Source organism: Ischnura elegans, chromosome 4 (assembly GCF_921293095.1).
Source record: "Ischnura elegans chromosome 4, ioIscEleg1.1, whole genome shotgun sequence".
NCBI lineage: Eukaryota > Metazoa > Arthropoda > Insecta > Odonata > Coenagrionidae > Ischnura > Ischnura elegans.
In genome coordinates this window covers 34721400-34746564 of record NC_060249.1, presented here as the reverse complement: position 1 = coordinate 34746564, position 25165 = coordinate 34721400, and the positions used below count along the sequence as shown (strand labels likewise).

At 37.2% G+C, this 25165-nt stretch overlaps 1 protein-coding gene across 1 annotated transcript in view; it reads right to left on the bottom strand.

The window, feature by feature from the left end:
• LOC124157257 (facilitated trehalose transporter Tret1-like) overlaps positions 1-19473 on the bottom strand; it is a 125768-nt gene extending 106295 nt beyond the window's left edge. Inside the window, exon 1 of the mRNA XM_046531829.1 lies at positions 17621-19473. Coding sequence (XP_046387785.1) covers positions 17621-17842 — 222 coding nt within the window. The 5' untranslated portion in view covers positions 17843-19473. The remainder of the gene's footprint in view (positions 1-17620) is intronic.
• Between the last annotated feature and the right edge of the window lie 5692 nt (positions 19474-25165).

Sequence of the window (25165 nt, the reverse complement as noted above, 5' to 3'; positions counted from 1 at the left end):
TGGCTTGTATACCTGCACAGACAGAGATAGAACTTATAATATTGGGGAATCACAGGTCTGGCTGGTTGCCCGCACTTGGAATCGAACCAATGTCTTTTTTCATGCACCGAGGAAAACTTGAAAGTCCATGCTCGTGCACACAGCTTAGTCGCATTAACTCGTAGTTAGAAATGACTTAGCCTCCACAGTTTTCTTTATGTTACAAAGCTAAAAACATTGAAGTAGCTGCTTTAGTAAAATCCCTGAATGCAACATCAGTTATAAATCTAATAACTCCTGCAAATATATTGTTGACTTCTTTTCTTCCCGAGGCTATCAAATGAAACTTTAGTCAGGAAAAGTTTAATTATTTTATTTTAGAGGCACTGCATTTTGAATGATCGGTTATTTAAATCATCTTTAGTCTTCAGCAACCATTATTCAATTATACAACTAAATCACATGATTGTTATGAACTATTTGTGTGAAGAAATACCAAAAAATATGACTGTTGCAAACACGAGTTTATTTATAAATCAGAACTAGAGTGAAAATGTGGCTAATCGCCGGTTAATTCAAACATTGCCTTCCACTATTATATATTGAGCTCCCGTATCATACCAAATCTTCGAGGTTGTTTCAATTCGATTACTCTCTCGCAGCTTAGAAGTCCTACTCTTCCCGAGCCATTTCCTGCGCCAAAGACTATGACATTCGCAATCGACCGATTGAACACTGCCTCTTCAAATCTACGAAATGAGGCAGTCATGCTGACGAAGTTTTAAGAGTGTATGGCAGCGAGTGAGCTCTAAGTTCTAGAACGCAATGAGTGCTTTCATTTCTACCCTCCAGTGGAGCGATGCCTTCTGCAGAGAATGAATGTTGGAAATGGCTGCGCACAAATTGTGCAAAATGCAAAGTCGAGAGTCCACAAAATGGACGATGAACCAAGCAATGAATAACCGTGGAATACTTTTGGTTGGCAACACGACGGTGAAAATGATTTCTAAAGCGTCTGAATCAATATAAATAAACCGTTGAGTATCGATAGAGGGATGTGAACTGAAAGTAAAAAACTTTTTTTCGAGCGGATGTAATTCATGAGTTATATGCTTCTATTTCGATAAAATAGGCATGTAAAGTCAATTTTTTTAAAAATCCTGCATTTGATATGCAACGCCTTTTTATGGTAGGTGCATTAACTTTACCTGAAATGAGTTTGCTCATATGCTAAAGCAGAAAGAGTCATAAACACCTACCCTCATTTTAGTTTTAAATCCGGATTATAGTGGAGTACTATCTATAAATCCATTGTGTATTTACCTTGCCATACTAGTTATGTATGGTATGCTTATAGCTTGGGGTACGAGGTCCTATTACGACATTTACATTAAATGTTTATAAAATATCTTTTTAATATTTTTTTTCAATACAAATTTGACTGATACTCGGAAAACCTGCAAATGGAACCACGCGTGATCGTTCTGAAATCAGCGGAATCTTTTTTCCTTGCCAATCGTAAGTCGAAAAAAGTGTGTTATCTGAAATATTCTAAAAATAATTAGTCTTAATACAAAAAATGATATTTCTCGTATGCATGTTTACTGATGTTCATTCCTTACTTCTTCGTAATCATGATATACTTGATTTGATTCATTGTTTTTTTCTACACCAGTTCTCGCTGACAATGACTAGCATTTAATTCTTTATATCATCGTAATCAGTGAACTTGGGGTTTTATTTTCTCACTAACATTCAGTAAATACAATTTGAAGGGAAAAAATGGATCGGCTCAAATCATTGGGTGAGATGCCAATAATTTAATAACAACAGAGTTATCATTACGTTCTTGTCACGGGAATGTAATTAACGGGGACACTGCGGTAATCACCTCAAAAAAGTTTAATGTTATAATAAATCAACTTGAAAAGGTTGAACTAAACCTAAAGACGTTTGCATAAAAAATTAAATTACATGGTGAGTGCATTATGTGCTAGAAAATTGAACCAATGAATCAGGAAGTCAAATCCATATTTCATATCTCATCGTTTTTTTAAATGATGGTGATTAGTAATGTTTTATCTAGCAAAGGTTAACTCTCATGTTTGAAGCAATCATTAGAAACAAATTAGGGATTAGTTGACGAATGTCAAGATTTTTCCGCCCTATTTTTACCTTATGAAGTATCTATATGTTTGCGCGAATGATAGAGAATTCATTTTATGCAATTTCATACAATTGTGACTCGAGGTGAATTCGATTAAAAGGTTTGTCGTGTGATTGTTATCAGGGTAGTTGTGAAATGGGAAAGTTTTGTTGAGAAAACAATTGGGCTATAGGATAATGAATGTGAATGAAGCTATCGGATAATGAAGCTGTTCTTCCTTCAAAGCATATGAAATGAGGTCAGATGTAGTGATTACTTAATGTAAAGCCAGCGTTAAACTCAAGCACGCAAAATAAGATACCAACCGATACCCGAAGGAACATGACTGATTCGAGTATTGTATTAGAGAATTTATATTATTCTACTCCGCCTGTATTTTTTAAATTATCTCGCAAATCCATAGATGTAAGGTATCCAGTTTCAGGAGGTTCAGGAGGTTCAGGAGGTAGGTATTTATCCCAATTTAATCCGATGGCATCCAAATAGCAACTAAGATGCAAGAAGAAGAATTTTCAATGCTTGCAAAGATAATAATATTGCACTTTTTGTATCTACATAAGCGTTATAATTATGTTAAATACAGTATTATAGTCTATTTAGATACATGACTGTTAAGGTAAAATTTTCATTTCTTAGTTACATCACAGGAATCATTTTCTTCCTTTCGGTTCCACATTTTGGCCGAATTCTCGAACGTAGTCCTATTTCGCTGTTAATTTAGTGCAATAAATTGTGCATTTCCTTTTTACTGGCTATGGTGCTGTTTGCATATTCCCCAGTTTTTCTTGTGCAATGGGATGGGTTCTGATTTTTATTTCCAGCTTGATTTTATGCGGAAAATACGTCAATAAATGCATGCATATATCATGCAGGTTAATTCTCTTACATTAATTTTCAAGGCTTTAGATCCCAAGAAAAATACGCGATTAATAGACGTAAAGAGTTCATGTGACGTCAACTGACTGCCGATCTGCTAATGAAACAGGTTTGATACTGGGACCAAGAACTTCACTAAGATAACTGATTATCAGTTGACTTGAATATTCTGTGCAAATAATAAGAGATTTAAAACGCAGGTCATACTGAAATATGGCGAGATAATTGAGTTGATGAGGCAGGGTAAATAAAGCGTCAGAATGAGATCATTAGCATTAATGAAGTCGAAAGATGGGTTTAGCGAGCTAAATAGGGAATTACGCTATTAGAAGATTTGGTAATTTTCGGTATTAAAAACGAGGAAGTGAATGGGGCAGAATAATAAATTGATCTTTGAGAGTAAAGTAATATAAATGTCCCCATTAATATCTGTGAACGTAAATCGCTTTCCCTCACGTTAACAATGACGACCAAACACCGGGTCGTCAAACAAAAGCCAATGAGGATTTTTTTTACCCTATCATCCTAGGCGCCCTATCACAGCTCCCTGAAACATTAAATGATCATCGATGATCGATTTAAACATATAGAAGTTATTGCAAGAAATATTCTTGAATAAAATTGCAATGAATTCCTTGAAATTAATGTCGGCCATCCTCATCTAAATTCAGCCATACCGAAAAATTTCTGGAAAATAATCGATTATGATTATCCAATTTTAATTAATGTTGCTCTGGATATTACCTTCGGCCCTCTGGAACTCCCTGATACCGATATTTGACCTATCTCTTTTCCTGTCACTTTCACTGTGTACTATTTATGTACGTTAATATAAATTAAGATGAAAAACAATTTCCAAAACCTCTTTTGTGAATCCAAACAAGTGAACTCTTACTTCCAGTTGTTCGTGGGTTCGCGTTATCTTCATGCGTAAATTCGAATTAGTCGTTCAGGAATCAAACGTTATAGACTGTATTGCTACCGTGCAGAGCTTGCGAAACTGACTGGTGCTTGAAATACACCTGGTGGGATATAAGTGTATTTTACGCAATGGTTAAATGTGCCAAATGTCTTTTATAATCTAGCTATGGGTGTCGCCGAGATACTGGGGACAAAAGCGGGAAAACATGGGTCTCGTGGCGAAACACCTCACAACTATAGGGGCGAATTAATCGCAGGATGGCTCCTACCGTAACTCATTAAAAATTTCACTTTTCTCAAAGGCATGACATTTTTTACATGCTTGATATTAAAGTAGTGTGGTTCGCAAGGTTGTACATGAATACGATACAATACAATTTGCCGGCCTTGATGGCGGCGGGGTAAGGTCCTTGTCTGTCAAATAAAATTCGTGGGTTCGAGTCCCGCCTGAATATGTTTCCTCCTACGCAGGGCATGGTTGTTTGTGCAGGCGTAAATGTTATCTTGTTGAGAGCCCCGATGTGAAAAGGCCAATTTTAGCTGTTTTTGGTGGCATGGAAATAAATATATAAATAAACTAAATAAATAAAAATTTTTCTGAGGCTCAGATAATAATGCTATTCCCTTGAAGTGCGAGACGATTTGCGAGAAAAGAATGTTCAACACTTCAAATTGATTGATACCCTTCAGCCGGCAATTGAATCGTACTGGTAGAAATAGTTTTTAAGCTTTTAACTAAGCACGATTCACGCAAATTTAAATACGTAAAATGTATATTGTTAACTCCTCCGCACCTCGGTGAAAGAGAAGTCTCAGGCTAACAAATATTCCTCTCACTAGAAAACTACACTGCATTCATTTCAATTGGTTGACATCAGTAGAAAAACCTTACATTAAATTAATTTATTTCACATCTATGAAGCATCTCTCTTTTGTAAACCTATGTCATATCTTAACACCTCAAGAAATCATAATTGGTCTGCATTCTAAATGCAAGCAAACTCTCAGGAGTGTTTAACAAGGTAAGATATAATAAAGAGGAGCGATTTGTTTGGGCGAGAAGATAAATTTTAAGTCTCTCATTATTCCTCAAACTGTTGAAAGAGCAACTTTATGAAATAGAAGTTTATTAATGCATGATAGATCTTCAAGTTATCGGCCTTTTATTTGATAAGGTCATTTATCGTTAGGTTGTAGACCGATAGATCAATAAATATTATATCTATACATATCGATTTATCGATATTTATAGATATAGATAAGTATCGCTATTTATAGTATAGGCATATCAAATATAAATGTCATTTATATTACATTTATATTTGATATTCATTTCGTTATTGAAATATTTACGGATATATTAGCATTTGTCGATGAATAATGAAGGACTTGCACGAGAGACCGCCATCAAAAGTTATTGGTACAAGGTTAGGTACCACTTTTGCATATGAAAGGTAATTTGCCAGTTTTTAGCATCGTAATGGTGTATTTGAAAATGTTGATGTATTAAAAATCAGTGCACCTTGATTCTGCGATTTGCGTGGAACACAAGAGAGATGTTGGTTAGCCGTCTCTGAATCGGTGAAATGTTTACTTAGTGCCTTTTTAACCATGTTTTACTACTGGAAGTTTACCGAGTTATCTACTGGTGATGCCTCTGCGATGCCACTCTTTTTTCATCAAACTATAATTTCATTTCCTTTTTTCCACAAAGTCAGAAAAGCGCTGCAAATTATAAAAATTCATCCTGAACTAATCTGTATTATGTTATAAATAAACCTGAGTAATTAATATGTGCTAAAAATAATTTTCATCCGATGTATTCAATTTTAACTGATAACCATAGGATAGGCAAGGTTATAATTTGTTGGTTAAGCTGCGCATTTTCAGAAATATATAGATAATAATGTTTTGATTAAAAAAGAATGACGCCGTAGAGATGTAATGAAGATAAGTACTGGGACGGCTGCAAAGCATTAGAAGGTTCAGCTGCAGGTAGAACGGGTTCTTTTTATAAATTATTATATGGATATATAAGTGTTTTTTTTGATTTCTCTTGAGTCTTCTAGGATATAATTTGTCTCTGGCAGTACAAGTTGAGATATAAGTAGTTATACATACACGTAAAATATTGAAATTATCCTCCTGGACTGACGACCATGCTCAGTACACATTATTAATTATCCTCACATTATCTTTAGCTGAGCGGTCATTGAGATTATTATTTTTCTTTCTTCTGAATTAGAATCCAATTTACTACCTAACAGCTTTTTGATCCATGATTTTTGGAATAATCCATGATTTTTTATATAAATATCCATAAATAAAATGTACACTTTCCCTTAGACCTTGGTTCTGTGGTTTGCACGGAATAAATTCGATATGTTAGTGAGCCGTATTTCATCAAAAGCGTCATGTAGCATTTGGGTACAGAATATTTTTTTTTGGCATAAATAAATTTCTCTGCTGACGTCATTCTCTCCCTCGTTACTCTGCTAAAGTTGTTTTTCAAGTAAGATTATCGTATCTTTTGTGGAAACGACACAAGTATTTTTTTCTTTTTCTAAGAACTAATCTGTTTTATCTGGTTTTTTAGAAGAAATATAAATTCTTTCCCAGAATACGAGATCAGTTTATGTAGAGCATGCGGCAGAATGGTTACGTAACCTGGACCCAAGAGAAAGGTCGATGTACGCTGCTGTGAACTGCAAGGGTTTAGAAGAGGTTACTGACTTTAATGTGCGCAGGCGCAAATCGAACGGTGGATTTTAAGGAAAGGAAAGAAGCTTCTGGAAGTAAGTCGTTCGCAAAGACGTGAGGCGCACCTCTCCACCCTGCGAGAGATTATATAACTAAGAACTTGCATATACCGCCATTTTAAGCTGGTACGCTTAAAATGGCGGTATGAGGCGGCTTAAAAGTGGCACCCAGGTAGGTGCCACTTTTGAATATTAACGGTAATTTTCCAGTTTATTTGCATTGAAATGGTGTATTTTAAAAGTTTAATGTATTTATATTCTGTGCTTGGTCTATCAAAACTAACTTTTAAAGTAGTTATTTTTCTTATCTCTTTTGCAATCAAACCCATTGAAGTCTGTAGAACTACGCAGACGAATTCAGGCTATAATTAATTATTTTAACACTGCTACGATAAAAATAGCGGAGTAATTTTCATAAAATCTTTTGGTTTTGATGTAAATTAACCAACTGATTAATTCGTTTTCTCCATCTATAATTTTTTATTGGGCTGGTTAGAGAACATTATTTTTAGGAAATAGAGAATTTTAAAAATACAACAACGTTTAGTATTTATGGGTAGTGATGCATCTATTAAATTGACTTACATCTATCGCATTTTCTTTAACAGCTAATCGATCAGGGCGTGGTACCTATCCTCCGATAAATCTCTCCATTCAGATAATTTAAAATCCAATTCTAGGCCATACCGGTAATACCTCACTGCTATGTTTCTGCATCAATCAAGTTTCTCAGTAATTGCTTTATGCATAACTCTGTTAGATAAGTACTCATGTACAATCCTACTTTCTGAATAGTATACCAGTAAAATTAAGCGATAAGCATAGAGAAATCATGTATTTTTCGTGACCACTCTTGTCCATGTTTAAATACTGCTTCAAATTTTGCGCAGCATGACTTCATTTGACTTCGCGAGCTATTTTGCTAGGTATTTGAATGGAGTGGGAGTAAATTATTCGCATCGTGTGACTCGATGAAGCCAGCTCGGAAGTGTTCGCACGTGTCATATAAATGACCAAAGATTGAGGTCTAAAAGTCTCAGTCAAAGTCTATATCCCCATTGCGGTTTTCCGTGTCATTAGATTTAGAGAAGTATGTATGCGTGCATTATGCAACTCCTTTGACACACTTAATTTCAAACCTATCCACTGCATATTAAAATGCGAAAATGAGAAGTGTCATTTGTTGAGTTTTCACATTAGCCTCTGCTGCAGCGCAAACGTGAAAAAGTTTATTTTTTACCTGTGGAGAATACGCATGGTGGTTACAATTCCCTAAATCTTCTTTTGCCTCGCTCCATTTTAACCAATATAGTATACCTGCAGAAATTTTTCATTGCCTTCCTAGCTCCTTAAGGCTATATATAAGAGGTTAACTATATTTTCATCAGTATGACAGCATAATGCACATTAAAATGACTTAGCGACCATTAGGAGGATGTATACTTCCCGCTCGAGTCTTTTGAAATCATTTTCATCATCTAGAAGTCGTTTTATAGGCTAATCGAAGAATGTTTTCAAGAAAAAGAGAATGTTTAAAGTGCAATAGCGTTTAGTCTCCATAGGTTATCATGTATCCATAATGTTTTGTGCCATCCATTGAATGTGTGAGTTATATTGGTTGTTTTAGCTGCTAATATCCGATCATTTTTGGTGACAGTTCCTCCCATAGCATATATATGATACCATCTTTTCAATTTATTGTTATGTGTAAATCCTGTTCAAAATATTTCTGCAACTCAAAATTGAAAAAAATGCGTGATATTTTTTCACATTCAATTATTTCATATATGAGAAACAGGAAAATGTCGAAAAACGTCTGATATATATACTTTAAAATTTCAAAATGTTAATGTTTCAAGTTTTATAGAGTTATACGTTACCAGAAAATTTGGAGACAACCGATTTGGGGGAGACCATTGTTGCGGAATCTCAATAATATTGCACTGTTTGTTTTATACTTTGCGATCATGAGCCATGAATGTTTAAATCGCCCATGAGGAATACGTTTTAATATTTTCGCGAAATTTTTCTGGCTAAAATTTTGTTTGGTGGAATGACTAAGCAATTTGGAAAGAGAATGCGTAACTCGTAAATAAGCTTACTCATGGTATTAATCATAGTTCGAATGGATCGATGAATAATTGTGCTGACTACTGTGTTGGGCGACAAATATTAGTTTCGAAACCTTTTCTTTTTGCGAAAAAATATAACATGCTGGAAAAAAGTATAATGGCTATTCCTGCATTTTAAAAAATGATTCACGCTAGTTGGGTCGTTGGAGACATACCTACCCCGGAAGTTCTCGTATGTCGACCTCGTGAATTCTTATCCCTTTCGCGAAGAACAGAGCTGGGAAATAATACCTCTTCGGTGAGAGTTGTGAATCTTGTAAGGTCAACGCCCGAATGTGTTTCCCTTGACATCAGTCCTAAACTGTTACTCATTACTTCTTAACTAAATGTAATAGCCTCGCTCAGCCCATTAAGAAAAAATATGTGGATCGCTGAGAAGCTCAAGGCAGACTTTGTTGTCGAGTCTTTGAAACGCTAAAGTGTTATGATGGCTTTATTGCTGTTGGTTGTAATGGGTGTTAGTCCTCATGCTATTTGGCTTGGCTTAAAAAAAATTGATCGCAAATAGATTCCCGATTGACGAAAATCTGCATAGAATATGCATATTTAACTATTCAATTTGCTTAAAAATGAAAATTACTGAGCCTAAAATATCGAGGTTCTAAATGGATAAAATTATATGGAAATCACTGAAGTTTACAAGGATATATTCACTCTTACAATGTTAGTCATGTTTTCGTAAAACCTGCTGAGAACACAGTCAAGATTCATGCTTGACATTCGATACAATTGCAGAAATCCCTCACAATTTTTCAACCGCGAGAAAGAAGATTAAGCGCTCAATATTTGATGACGAAATTGAACCGTCGTAAGTTAAAGAAAAAATATGCTTAAAGTATAATTAAATTGTGGTGAAGCGGTTTTCATAAATAAAAAGATAAATTGAGGGTAAGAAAGGCTAATAAAAACGCACTTATAAATCATCAATGACGAGTAATCTTATTAAATTTTTATACTTTTAATGTTAGAAATTAATAAAGATTTTGGTGGCGCCAATAATGGTTTCCCTTCCAGAAGTAATGGTTCAAATTCCGGAGACAGTGATCATAACAGGTATCTTGACTTTTAATTTGTTTCTTAGCTTAGGAAAATTTAATGTAAGTAATACCTACATCGGATGGGAAGTGAATTTTAGTGTTTTGTCTGACTTAGAAGCAGATAACGTTGCATACCTAAATATTTTACGGGTAATACGACATATCATTCCGGGGATAGTAATGATAGCTTCCTATCTGGATGTTACCAGTTCAAATCGTGGCTTTGGAAGGCATTCCTTACTTAGTTGCTTTTTGATACTTGAAGGACTCTTCTTTTCTGATCTGATATCCGCCGATTTTGTCAAGTAAAATAAGTATCTACCCCACAAGGCAAGGGTATCCATAAATACCTAGAGCAAAAATATAATCATGGCTAACTCCTTAGAGGTTTAAATTATTAAAATGCTATCTGGACTCAGGCATCCTAGGAATTATTTTTAGTGATTGCATGAGTGTCTATTAGGAAAAATAGTTACGGACCAGTGTTATTCGTTCGTATTCATCGTTAAGTAGAGCTCAGATCGTTGCATGTCATTTTAGATTTTAAATGCCCCATCGGTTATTAGTGCCGTGCGTGACGTTTGAGATTAGTAAGAGGCAGGAATATTAATATAAAAAAACTTGCCTGGACCACCACTTAAGTTACAGCTACGCACGAGTTTGGTAACTGCATAGCGGTTCGAGGATTCACGGAATTCGACCGCTGGTTGTCCGCAAACTTTTCCCCTTTCTAAACTCGTGACTTAACGCGCGAAAAACTGCGGTTTCGAAAAATCGTTGCAAAATGTGCAACGAGATACGATTGAAATCGTTAGTGAAGGGTGAAAAACCTCTCAATTTTTTTGAGCGCTCTGGCCATTCAGTAAGAAAGTATTTCTCTCCCTTATCCCTCGAGACCAGCATGCATCACTTGCCGTAGAACTCCATCTTGGGTTGGAATGGTAAGTGGTGATTAGTGCCTTGGAGTGTATGTCTTTAAGAATTAAATTCAAAATGAATGGCCAATGTTTCTATATATTTTTATGCATTCATCAGGGCTTTTTATATACAATAAATATGATTTGTTTTGCAGTAAAGCCCCGAAGATGGTATGAAAATGTATCGAAAATTTGGTCGAAATTTTTCCGTTTAATTTTCAAATACCCTCACTCCAAGGCAATAATCATCGTTGAGGTCAAGAGAAATAAAAAAAACTGTCAATTTATGGAACGGTTAGATCCATCTTTTCTTCAATTTTCCTCGGATGTGATGGCTACTATTCGCTTTAATAAGCTTTATGCATAAACAATGACTCATCATTTAAATGTAGAACACGATTCAAGACGCTATTATGATGGCTATGGCTGCAGGGGAAGAAAAAAGAGCAATTAATTATCAACAGGAAAACATGTTCACGGTTGACATGACACGGAGTTAAGTGTCAAGAAGCTTGGGAAACATATTTTTCTTTCGTGCCTCAAATGAAGTTAATGACCATTCTTAAGCTTTTATGACATATGTAACAGAGTGGAGAGTAAAATTACTCTATATTAAATCATGCTAGTGAAAAGTATTTGACCTCGAAAATGACTGCGGTATGTTTCATTATTCTTCCGCATGGCTGTGAATTATTTTTCTGCGGAAACGTCCTGTCCTGATGGTTGATTAATAGTCATGCCTCAGTAGCCTTCAAAAATATTTCAATTTGGTTGCGTACTTGTTTCATAGTAGTTAGCAAGATTTAAATCCGCATTGGGAGCAGCCTGCTGTTTTTTATTATTTTTACTTCGGAGAAACAACTGAAACAGCGATTTGGTTACTGCTTTATTTAATAACAGTATCATATTTCATGCCTTCCTATGAGAATATTGTCAAATGGCAATCCCAATTATCGAATAAAGTGCGTTAAATTGCCAATTTTATGAATTTTATCGCTATAAATGGCGTAATTGCTTGAGGGTTGTGTACAATGTACATCATCTATCATCTGAATATTCCGACCAAATTAGTGTCGATTGTGTGCTAGATGTTATCTTTTTTAAATCTACATCGCTGGGAAACAAATTGATAAAAATTTAATGCATTGTATTTTTCATTTAAAACTTTATAGTTGATTGATAATTTACTATTAAGTATCTGTTGTTTTGCGCTTCAGTCGATTTAGCGGGTGGTACCTCATCCTTTTGTAGTGACTGCATGACTTTGAAGTGAGGTAAACAACCACTTTATGAGATCTTTTACCTTTTTGACTCTTTCATCAATTTATAGAAGTCTCAGTCTTCGTTCTTACCAAAATTATCAGGAAAAAGAGATGTTTACAATGTTATAGTAACATTTTGGAATTAATCATTCATAAGGATAATAATTGGTTGCCACATTTTGCGTCTGTGGTTAGAACTGTGTCAATGTAATAGCGGCTAAGATTTTTGATTATTCAAGTAGAAATTTCTCCAAAGACCAAATACCTAGAGGTAGTGAGCTTGAAGCCGCGGAGATATAGATAGTTATTTATCTTTCACTCGGAAACGATTAGTACACGAGAAGTTCTTCTTAAAGTACTACGTTAAAAAACATTTTTGTAACATTCAACAAGTGTGGTCATTTAAGCACCGCATTTCTAAAACCTACGGCACTTAGTCGGCATACCTTATCGTGCCATTTCGAGACTCATCTTTCATCTCTGTTTTTGTTTTAACCGTTATATAAGAGGGCAAGGTAGAGTTCAAGGATATGGGAGCGGAAAAAAAAATTGATAAGCGTAGCAACTGAAATGCACGAAAATCGGCTTGGTGTGTTATGTTTGACGTTATGTTTAAGTGTTTGACGGATTATTGTACTTCGCGTCACCTTTGTACCACTCGCGTCACCTTTTATACTATTTCAACGGTTCAACTTCTTACTTGATAATAATTGGATTCCACGCGATTTATTACAGGGCTGTTATGACATCTAAACGCTTTCAAGACGGATATATATTTCCAAAATAACAGAAATTTTGAATAACTCATAATAAATGAATAAATTAAATAAATGAATATAATCCAGCGTAAATGTGGAGAATATAATCTGTATAAACTTGTATGTTAATCATATCCATACTTCAAAATGAGAAGTGTGGAACATGGAGTTCATGTTTTGCAAAATACCTAGCTTTTCTATGAAAATGATTTAAGAATTCCTTTAATGTTCCTTTCCGAGTTATTAAAGGCTCTTAGCGGGATATCTATGGTTTTAGTTTAATTGATGTTTATTGAATCGTTTTACATCCAAAAATCGACGCTGTTCAGTTCCTAGTTGCATTGATTTTGCTTTAACGCTATTGATAAGAATAGTAAAATAGTACTTAAATGTGCTTATGATTGATATAAATTGTTTTGGTAATTACGCTTTAACTTGTATGAAGAATTGATTTCAGCTACTCTTTTTGTAGAAGGGTAAAGATGCAGTTTTCTCATTGATTTTCTTTTAACAATTCTTATGGTATGCCGTTTTTATCGTCCTTATCCTTTATCATGGCAAATACTGCAATTATGAATATTAAGCATTTATTTCACTCATACTAAAGTGATGAATATTATCAAATGAAGTTATGATTTGATGATTCCATGAGATAAAGTGAAATATGTTTCATGTAAATATCAAACGTTTCTTTCTCTATGTATCCCAGAGCCTTTAATTTTTATAGCATTCCTTTTTTAAAGTGGACAAAAAAGTCTCAGATTCCAAGCATATCGATCGTTGCTAGGACGCAGTAAACTTGAAAGCATTAGAAGTCATCTCTGTTGCATAGCATGAATTTTGTCATTGTAAATTTTTGGAATCCAATACAAGAAGAATTTTCTATATAATAAATTTCAACGTGTTTAACCGGAAGGAGCTATACATTAAGATTATTTCATTTTATGAAAATTTAAGATTTCTAATTCAGTCAATCGTGCAATAAGAAATAAATTTCCATTGTGATAATCATGCCTATCGAAGTGACCTATCGTCAAAACTATCGTTCACTTTGTCGGTATTTGGCAAATAATTCCATGAATTGGGAGGCGATTTGAAGTTGACATGGATATTTGGACAAACCTACGTTCATTATCTTTCCCTTCCCATCTTTTAATATGGGGCTCCGAAGCGCCAATATCTCCTCGCAAGTATTCTATCGCGAGAGGCAACGGCTAAGGCAACGAAATAGAGGAAACGATTTTCAGGATGGGCCATTTGATGCTTCCTCCTAATTATTATTCTGGGCACTAATCCAAAGTGCCTCTCTTGTGGTCGGAGCCGTATCACAAGAGCTCTTTCAATTGGGCCACCCGAATTCGCCTTTTGTGACGTATTAATCATACTCCTAAAGGAGCGGATTTGAGTCATTGACTCGAAGGATTGAAGAAAGGCATGGCTATTTTTCGCATGGAGTTTTATTGAGTGAGGTAGGAGGAGGTTTTCATTTTTTCCTGCGTTTTCAACTCACAGGTTTTCGAGCTAGCCATCCTATCTTGCAAGGTGATGTCTATACCAAAAGCAAGACACCCGAGGTTGATCTATCGTCTAAACGAGGCGATCCATTTCAGTAATACACCAAGTAGTAAACGAAAGAAAAATTATTTATACGTGGGATCATTTACTCAACAAAATTCCGCCCCTTAGTATTTACCTCACTTAATTATTTCTAAAAAGGGTTCCCGTTTTTTGCGTGTACAATCAAGTTGCCCAACTTTGAGCCCTTGGTATTCCCTAAGTTTTCGTTCCAATGACTTGAAATTTTGATATAAGAAAGCCAGATCTATTATTGACAATTTTCCGAATACAAATTGTTTATACCACAAACATTGACGGATTTTTTTTAAACAACGCAAATCTCTTCTAACTTCGGAATTAATGGGTCATATATAATAGTAAATAAATAGTAGTAAATAGTAGTAAATAAATTCATTTCACGGGGTGACAGTGTTACAAAAGATCTCACTGTCCCGGAAGTCAGGTGGTGACCAAATATTCAAGACTTACTCCCGACAGGAAGAAGTTATATATTTAAGATATAATCGATTTATGCAGAAAAATTTAGCCCAGCAAATTATCTCATTTTCCAAGGAGATAAAGCTGTGGCAATTTGCATATTTCCGTAAGTGAGTTGATAGCAAAATATTCATGTGTTATTTTCGATACTATCATAAATGTCGATTTTATTGAAAATATACTTAAATTATAATATATTTTATGCATAAGTTTTATGTGTAGCAAATTTTTTATACACTTCGCCAAAACTTTTTATTTATTGCCGATGACATTCGTCAGTAATTCCAAAAATATAGAAATTATATACCAGTTTTTTTACCTAATATGTCATATATTTATAAAATTTTCATGTCCAGTAATCTTAAGTGAGAAATGAAGTTGTTAAAGCGGAGGAATTTAGTTGGAAAGAAATATTGGACGAATGATTATGAGATAGACTATTTGTAAAAACTATATTTATTGTCTGTGAAGCATTATTATGAATTTAAAACCATGGTTTAAGTTTTCGTTGCGTGTTTATTTTTTTACTTCTTTAGTGTGTCACCTGACCTGCATTTTCGGCAGACTACCATGCAGACTGGTCTGAGCCGTATACCCAGCGGATTCAAGGTCATTCTGATCGTTCGATCAGCTGATTCTCCTTCTCCACGAGCTGTAGAAATAGACGCATGTTTTATAAACACCGTTGATGTGGAAAAATGTTTGCTACAGTTGGCACAGTTTCCTGTTGACTTTATCTGGCTGTATGGCTATTCAGCGGTGAGTAATCATATTGATCAACACTGTAGATGAGGTGGAATTATTGTTTAGATGCAATAAACCACGACGCTATCGTTTACGCACATCCGCCGACTCTTAGAAATATTCTGAGAAAAAAAATAATAGCAAGCTAGCGGGATTATTCAAGATGATAATGAGGAAAAAATTCGAATATTTTTTAAAATGTTTACTTCCGCTAACTTTTACATGGAATTATATTTCGATCGCTATGAAACATTTCTCCCGAAATCCCGAAAAAAAACCGAAGAAAAATTATCAAGTCAAAAGCACAATATTGTTATTCCTTTTCCGTTACGTTTCCTTATTCAGCTTTAGCTTCAGTCTTTAGCTTACTTTAATCGTTACTTTTTTATACTTTTTTTACTAAATTGAATTGTTAATACACTTTTCTCATTTTCGTCTCTAGTGGTAGGACTTTAATCTTTGTTGCGTGAAATTGGTTAAAAGTGAACATGCAAATATTCACCGAAAAAAAATCGGAATTCATTTCCTGAGACGTATATGCTTCGACAGTGAAAGCCCGATTGGAAGAAAAACCCCTCCCTAGACGACATATGGTGATGGGTTTGAGTTATCTATTTGAAAAAGAAGGCATTGCATGCAATTACGTCGCCGGAAAACGTACTTCTTAAATTCTTTCCGCTCTCATCGTATGCCATAATTTACACATAAATCACGAGCAAGTGGACTACACAATTGGACAACAATACTCAGTGGCAAGTGGACATTCTTCGTAGTAAAGTTTACAACCTGTTCGTTATGTTACTCTTCAAGCAAATTTGTGGTGTGGATAGGCTCTTTATAATAAGAAATCCTGCGAAAATATCAAAATTTGAATTATGTCGAATGGAAAACCTTGTTGACAGTTTATTTGTTTCAGATGTTTTACTACTACTTATCTCTAAAAAAGAATGCGAATTTCCAGGTATTTAATCGTTAAAAAATACTAAAAATTGATTCTTCATCGTTTTTCGAGAACCTATTGCTTTGGTAGCGTTTTCATGGTAAGTTCCACATAAAAGAGCAATTTTAGCTGGAACTATTTTTACGAGGGACTATTTATGCAGAATGACAAAGGCTCGGCGTAGATAAAATGCATTAAAAATGGAAGAATATGTCTCGGATACTTTTAAAATGAAAAAACAGACTGTGAAACTCAGTAAACAAGTAAAAAATTCTTAGCGTCATCGTAATTGGTGAGTAATGCGGTATGTTTCACCGCACTTGAAATAACCTCAGACTAAAAATGGCTCTTGATTATTTTAGGTATGTGTTATTCGACGCTAAACTATTTGTCATTAAATCAAAACGCACCGAATGAAAGGTCGTAATTTTTCTTTTTGAAAAATGATTGCTACAATATAAAACCAACATAGCGAGTCACCTAGACTTTAGGTTTTTTTCAGCAAAGGACTTCTCGACCGATGGTTGCAATGCAATTCTTTTACGATCTGGTCAAGGAAACGAATTTCACATAGTGGGTAGGAAGGGAAGCTAACGGGGACCAGAGGGCCCCAATATGTAGAAATTAATTAGCACCATTATCATTGTCTATCGCCCGCCGCGTAGAGCTATCCTAGAATTTTATTTCTATCTATTTGTGCTTCTTCTTTCCGCATTCACGTTAAATAAAAAATATCACAGTCAGTCGTTGTTTTAAGTCACCAAACATAACATGGGATTGATATTTTCACTCTTCGAAGGGTCAGGTTTATTTGAAAATGAGAAAGAAAATTAGGCAGACCGTGAATTTCCGTCATCGTGAACATGGATTCTTCCGCGTTTTTCGGAAATCTTTTGTTTTGATGGTGTTTTCTTCGTAATTTCCGCATACATATGCAATTTCAGCTGTATCAATTTCAGTAAAATGTATCATGTTTAGCTTTAGGTTTTCACACCCGTTTCACGCTTGGGTTAGGCAATATATGAACCTAGAAGGATGAGGATAATATTAAAAAAAAGAAATTTTGTACTCACCTCTCTCGTAACGCCCCATGAGAAGATGTCCCAAGGTATGGACCGCAGAATCATCTTGAACTTTCCCCCGGTCCTGTCGACGGCTCCGCGGTTCACTCCGGCTTCCAACGCGGCCTCCTCGGCGAGCTTTCGTGGGTCCGCGATGGTCCCGGGCGCAGCGGCGGTTTTCCCTGCTTCGTCTCCCCGGGGAATTCCTCGGTCCTCGCCCGGACTCATGTGCATGGACGGATGGGTGACGAAAGAAACTCGCGCACCACTCTGTTCAGTCAGCGGATTGATCGTTGTGGGGGTTTGGTCACTGGAGACCTCGTTGGTCGTTGCACACTCCGAAGACTCTGAATCGCACACGGAGGCTGCCGCGGCCGCCGCTTCAAGACTCGGAAGTGGCGGGGATGTTGCGGAGGACCTTCCCGTGTGTCGTGACGCGGGGGAATGATGTCTCTCCCGCCAACGAGTTGCACACAACGCGTGCGAATCTCTCGGTGTCTTCTTCCTCCCACCTCCCCCTCCTCTTTTAACCTCCCCACCTCACGATGAATTTCTCGGATGCCGGAAGCTAAATAAGTTTCCCTTTTTTGGCGCGGTAAATCGTAATCGAGCCGTGCGAGAAAGGAGCCCCGAAATCGTGCCGAGAGAGAGACTGACGTGATAAATGCTCACTTAGAGCAACAGAGAAAGGTCCACGGAAGACGTAACCCTTATCAATTCGGTTGCGCGCGGATTATAACATGTATAATAAATATCTATTTTTTCTACCACTTTAGTTCTCAAAATTCACAACACAATAAAATACCTGAATGATGAATACCTTGTATGGAAGTTAGGTAAGTGAAAAAATGTTCTCTAAAACTTTCCGGAAATGTGAATTTTTTTCGAAAGTATTGCTTTTTCCGCGTTCCTCGACCCAAGAATATGCGGTTCTGTTCGCGCGGGACCCGCGCTCAAGGCGTGGACGACGTTCGTGCGACGATGTGCTTCGCTGTGAGTGGATTTCCGTGAGTGTCTCGTCCCCCGGTGGTCCCCAATGCCCTCCTATCACGCCCGGGACTCATATGAGGCGTATCCGCCGATCCGTCGAAGAGCCAGAGACGAAATGTCACGATTTCGCGCGAGACGCGGAAGGTGAAGTCTCTCTTTTCTCAATGCACGCGATACTTTAAATACACCCACCAGAGGGGAGGATTTCTCTGATTTCACCCACGATTCCCACGGGGTATTAAGGCGACAAAAGTTAGAACCATCTAACGAATACACGACAGAATAGATCTTCTATCATCCCCTGTATTCAACTATGTTCACACCAAAATAATGGAGAAATAGTGGATCTAATTTCGCATCTGCGAAACTATTTTAGAGGAGCTTATTTTTGCCAAATTGAGAAAAAATTATAAATCAAATTAAATAACAAACTTAAGGATACACTATTGAAAAAAGTGGCCAAATTAATTAAACCTGAGTATAGCGTAGGGAAGGTAATAGTTACGGTGAGAACTTTGATGCCTGCGTTGATAAATAGGTAATAGCAGGGCTCATGTGCTCTCGATATCGGACACAGCGTCCGGTATTTGACCCAACGCCGAAGCCGGTAAAGGTACCGGCGCGCTGAGGGCAAATATTTACGACAAAAATTTGACCCTAGTTCTCTGCCCTATTTCGGTAATTATTAAACCCTTATTTAGCCCAGGGAGTCTCTTCGATTTCCTTCAGCAAATAGAGAAAGGGAGAGATAAATATGTAATTTAAGAGGGTAAGGCTAGGTCAGAGGAGTTGAGGGCGGAGAGATTCTGTAGCACAGGACAGATTGAGAGAGCAGCGAGTGTACGTGTGCGTGTGTGTCGTAGCGGCGCGGTCGAGTGTCTGTCTGCAAAGCGACTCGCTCTCGGAGGGCAACCTCTTTCTGGAGGCGACGGCCGCCGACCACGTGGCCCCCGCCTTCTCCCCCACCGGGAGTGGAGGGGGTGGGGAAAAGGGGGCGGGGTCGAGTGCGATTATGAGTGTGTGCGGAGAGGGAGGGGGGCGCGGAGGGAGGCGTGGGGGAGGGAGGGTTTTCCCCAATTGAGAGGATAGGGTGCGCGGAACACCTCATAGGTCTTCGTGCGAAGGATCTCCACGGGTCTAAGGTCAGCGGCGGTGGCAGGCAAGGGAGAGTTGTCTCTCGTCCTCAGGATTTTATCGAAAGAGGAAAATACTGCGTAACTCAAATCCACATATACATGTAAAACCACTTTCAAAAGTTTTAGGACAAAGTATTTGAAGCCAGTTCTGCTCCTCGTGGAAATGTAGTTTCCCTTGCTACTTTTGTTGTCATTGACTACGCATCGCAAATATTTCGCTTATGAGTGAAGGTATATGCACTCGGAGGGAGAAATTACTCGCAAGTGTATCATTCTGTTTCGATTTATACTAGATTTAATGAGTATTTAGTCTGAATTTACTGCATACTTGCACCGGTCTTCACTTTTGGTTTGTATTTTAGGACAAATATTTGCGGTGGCCTGGTGGAGCAATCGCGTTGCCATAGCGGTAATGGTTGTTATATCGAATCCCCGTCGCGGAAATCTTTGTTTAAAACCGTTTTTCAGCTCACTCACTCGTTTTGTATTTGTTGTTGGTCTCAAATCATTTTAAATTTCAGTTTAAAAATTTCACAAAGTACATACCACTCCAAAAGCCGCCTAAAAACACGTGTGGCCGGGGTGCTATGTTATTCCTTTATGATTCGGGGGAAAACGAATTCCCGTATCTATCCGTTCGGCAAGTATCTCTTTCTATTTATCACTTCTTTCGCACCTGGAAATATACGACAAATAGTAAATATGGACTACCAATTGATAGGAGGAGAGGAGGGGGTTCACGGGACACCTCATAGGTCTTCCTGCGAATGATCTCCACGGGTCAAAGGTCGACGCGAGAGGCAGGAAAGCCTACATACTACCCCGCAAGCCGCCTAAAAAGTTATGTGGCCGGGGGTGTTTACACTAGCCGTTTACATATTAATTTATTTTCATCCCCCCGTAAACAGCCCATTTTTGGCCTTTACAACGGGAAATCTAAAACAAACGACAAAGAACAATCACGTCCTGGATTGAATTCATAAACAATCATGTCCTGGATTGGGGCAACCGTGGCTTCGTCACTGGTAAACAATATAACACCTACCGTTTCTCCAAAAATTTCGGTTCATTTACTTAAAGCATCCACAGCAATGTAATTCAATTGCTTCACACATAAACGTCCATGATATAAAACCGTGCGTTAACCGCATTGAGGCACCGCTTGAATTTAGTTCTTTTGGGTCATTTGAAAGGGAGGGTTGAGAGAAACCTGGCGTCAGCATTACTTTACTCACTTATCGGCTTCGAAATGTTTCGGAAGGACCACTTCCTGACTGGAGACGGATATAGTGGTATATGTGGCTAAACATAACATTCCAGTTTGCACTATTTGTCAGTGGCGGATCCAGGATAGGGACAAAGGGGGTGACCTCCCAGTAGTAGTGGGGGTCCGAAAAAAATTACCATTCTATCTAGTGTAAATTGGATACCCAAGGGGGGGGGGGGCTGTAGTCCCCTTAGCCTCCCCCATGGATCCGCCACTGTCCACGGATAATTTGTCGTTGACTCCAAAATAAGGGGCCAACTTGTACTTCCTCATCGACCTGATCTCCGTTGTCTCTCTTGTTGATCGATGGTGTTAATAGTAGGAGAGGAATTAGATTTAAGTATACCGGGAATAGCCACGGTGACAACTTTAACGGGAGTCACCCGCAATGCACAAATTGTGCGAAAAATCCACAGAGAAAAAATCATTCGAATATCTTGGTCAAGGCGAATAATTTTTTCTCTGTGGATTATTCGTACAGTAAGAAAGTAATTTTGAGAATTTTTTAAAGCACGTTGGTTAAATGATAAGTAGCGAGGTGCAATTTAAGTGTTTAGCCTACGCAAACATTAATTTAACTGGGAATCAAACTCTTAAACTTTCAAAAGAGAGACAAACCACTCCATGTGTTTATCCACTCTTTTTAATCATATAGAATGCGTGCTGTATCCAATTTTTCTCCTATATTCCACTAGGTTTTGCCAAGGATTGTTCCTTTGACGCATTTAAAATTGTCACGAGGGTAATAAGGAAACTTTCGAACCGGATCTCGTGTCAAGCATTAAAAAAATGTAAAAATATCCTAGATAGGTAATAATTGTTCACTGTGCAATCTTTCTTAAAAAATCTTAGTGCTCGACAAAGTAATTCCTGTGGGATTTTCGCGGCGTAAAATTCTACGCATTCACGATTTTGTGTAGGATGGAGGAATTACTTTAAGCCTGAATCACACGGTCAGAATGATATAGCTCCAGCAATAGGCTTTCAGGGACCGAAAGAGTGATCGCTTGCTACGTCATATTCTGAACGACACGGTCATTATCACTGTTCCTTTTTTATCGCTTATTCCGTCATTTTCGTATTTACAAATGTAATTAAATTAAAATCCATGCTTGGCGTTAAGCCTAAATCACACGATCATTTGTTCCGTCCGTTTTAGAGATCACTTGAGCGATCGTTTCTACATGTACATAATACCCTGCGAGCCACCTCTAGGGTGTTTGGCAGGGAGTGACAAATCACCAACATGCAGCATGCAAGAGGACCGCCACATGCACACCGCACGGTCATAGAAATATTACGCATACTAGCTAAATATACATGCTTATTCATTAAAAAAAACTTGCTAATGGTTAGTAATTCCTAGAGCAAATACATGCAAGGTTAGAACTATGAAAAAAAATGCAATGAGTGATCCTAGCGAGCGACGCCATTAATCTCATCAATTGAGACAACGTTGCTATCCTTAATAGTACGAGGGAAGAATGACATTTTAAATCTCTCTGTTTTGCAGTCTATTTCTTTTATTTTATTCTCATGATCGCGTCCACTATAACGGTCCGCGTTAACGAAGGATGTGATTCACGTCGTCTAAGAAAATATCTTCTTCGAATTTCCTAACTAAGTTAAGCCTATACTTCGATCTACGCTCCTGTAAATATTCCCATCCTAACTCGTGTAACATACTGGAAACACTGCACTTTTTGTAACAACTCATCACAAATCTGGCCACCCTGCGCTGTCCGAGTGCCAGGAGAAGAATGAAGACCGTAATTTCGCGACTGTAAAAGTGATCGATCGAGTGATCATTTTTCTGAATCACACGGTCCCTCCCGCCGTCGCTTTTCGCATCATTTCCGATATCACAGCTCGTTGTCATAGGACACGCACCACGAAAATATATAGCGTGTTTATGTTTACCTATGTTGTTCCGACGATTGTCAAACGTTGCGCTGCAATCGCTCCGTACGGGCTTGCGTTCTAATTGGCTGACATGGTGTTTCAGTGACGATTTCAGCGACGGAAAAAATGAAAAATGTGATGGGAATCCTCGTTACTGGAGTGATCGCGAAAAACAATTACGCGCGACGATCATTTCCTAGCGATCACTCAAAAATGACGCTACAAATTATCGTATGATTCAGGATTTTCAATCGCTTTTAGTGACCGTGCGTTCTAATTGATTGAAGGACGGTTTCAGCGATGGAAAAAGGGACAAGCCGAGTGATGGTAAAAGGGATGGTAATCCAATCCCTCGAGCCATCGTGGAAAATGATCGTCGTTAGGAAAGCGATGCAAGGAAGAGGGTGGAATTTATTGGTAGAATGAGGGAGAGTGGGTACAAATGTGTATTGAACAGACAGGTCTAATGTGACTGCGTAGATTTCCGCGGTGTCTAGGTTCCAAAATCTCCATTCTTCCGGTGCTAACGCCTCTGATTATTTGCTGATGACTACAGTTTCTCTAGCACTGCTGCTAGCATCTTCAGGTCGAAGATGGACCTGATGGAGAACCTGGATGGAGAAGTGAAGTCTTCGACCTGAAGACGCTAGCAGCAGTGCTAGCGAAACTGTTGTCATCAACAAACAACCAGACGCGGTAGCACCGGAAGAATGGAGATTTTGAGACAGATATAATCTGGACTAGCTGAGTTAATTCGCAAAAGATTTCGTGAGAACCTACCTCAACTGGTAAAATATTTTTCAAAATGCAAAGCCGTAAAGATACTACCAGTGTGCTTAACTGTAGGAAATAATTTTCAGCCAAACTTAGAGCAAGGTTTTTATTTTACACAAGCGAAGACAAACTTTTCATGCTAAGCTGGTAACTCATGCTAACCGACGATGGAGTCACTACTCAGTATTTTATTCGATGTCATGATTTCTGTGCATGAATAAAGGGAATAATTGAAAATATTATGAAAATAATTAGCAATCTTCAGCTAATCAGATGCAGTATCAGGTCCGAACTAGTTAAAATATTTCATCCAATATTACGAAATTTTCATTATTACAGAATTATTAACTACAGTCCTGATCCCGGCAGCTACAAAAACAACTTTATCACGAAGTTCTACGGATATTGGGAATCCCCAAGAACCTGGTAATTTCAATCTTCATGTATGAATGTAATTACTTTTTTAATCAAGTGCGTGTTAGTTGAAAAACATGTCTCATAGCGCGAGTAGCCTATTGGTAGTTTCCAACGTCGCATTTGAACTGAGAATTGACGCAAGAAGCATCCAATGAAGACGTTCTTAAAGATGCCTGATTGGCATTAATCTCGTTTCAATATTTTTTAATACATGTCAATGACTACTTTGCCATTAGTGACTCACTTCCATTTACGTAATTCAATCGAGCAGTTTACTTGTTTACTATGACTTTTTGCAGCTCTGTGTGTTAATATTCGACATCCTCGATTACATTACGCTACCTTGGTTTGACAAGGTTCTAACTGACCTTTAGCTGGTTTTGAGAGAAACCTTGTCGAAGTTTTAAACTGCTCTATTTCTATTATTAATAGGAATTTATTTTTGATTTTTGGCACATACACTAGTGATCCACATAATACACTAGTAATTATTACTTTAAGAAAATATGTTATTTATTTTATTTTTTTACATACGAGTAATAAAATAAGTAAAATGCAGTTAGAACCTTGTCACACCAAATATTAGTTTTTTCTCCTTGCAGTTGGAACTTTGTCACTGTTCTAAATTTGTTATTATTTTACATAGAGGAATAAAAACCGATGAACACATAGAGAAACATAAAAACTTAGTTATCTTGAGTGAAAACGCCAAATTTTGCAAAAATGTCGGTTCGAACCAAGTCAAACCAAGGTAGCGACTAACCAAAATTATACAGAAGCAATGAGTCCTATGTATCTCAATCAACATATATGAATAGAATAAAGATAATTCTTTATCAATCTTGGTGGTATGATATTTAGTACCTACCACCTTGGGTTTATCGGAGCAATTCTCGAAGAAAACAAATATAAAAGCTCTAAGAAAAGAAGTCCACTGAATAAAAATTAAAAAAACAGGAGAAATTACCAGGAAACGGTGATGGAGGAACTGAAGAAATGAAATTAATAATATGTTCAGCACTTTCTTCATTTGCTAAATATTATCAAATAACTACCTCATAGCTTTAACCC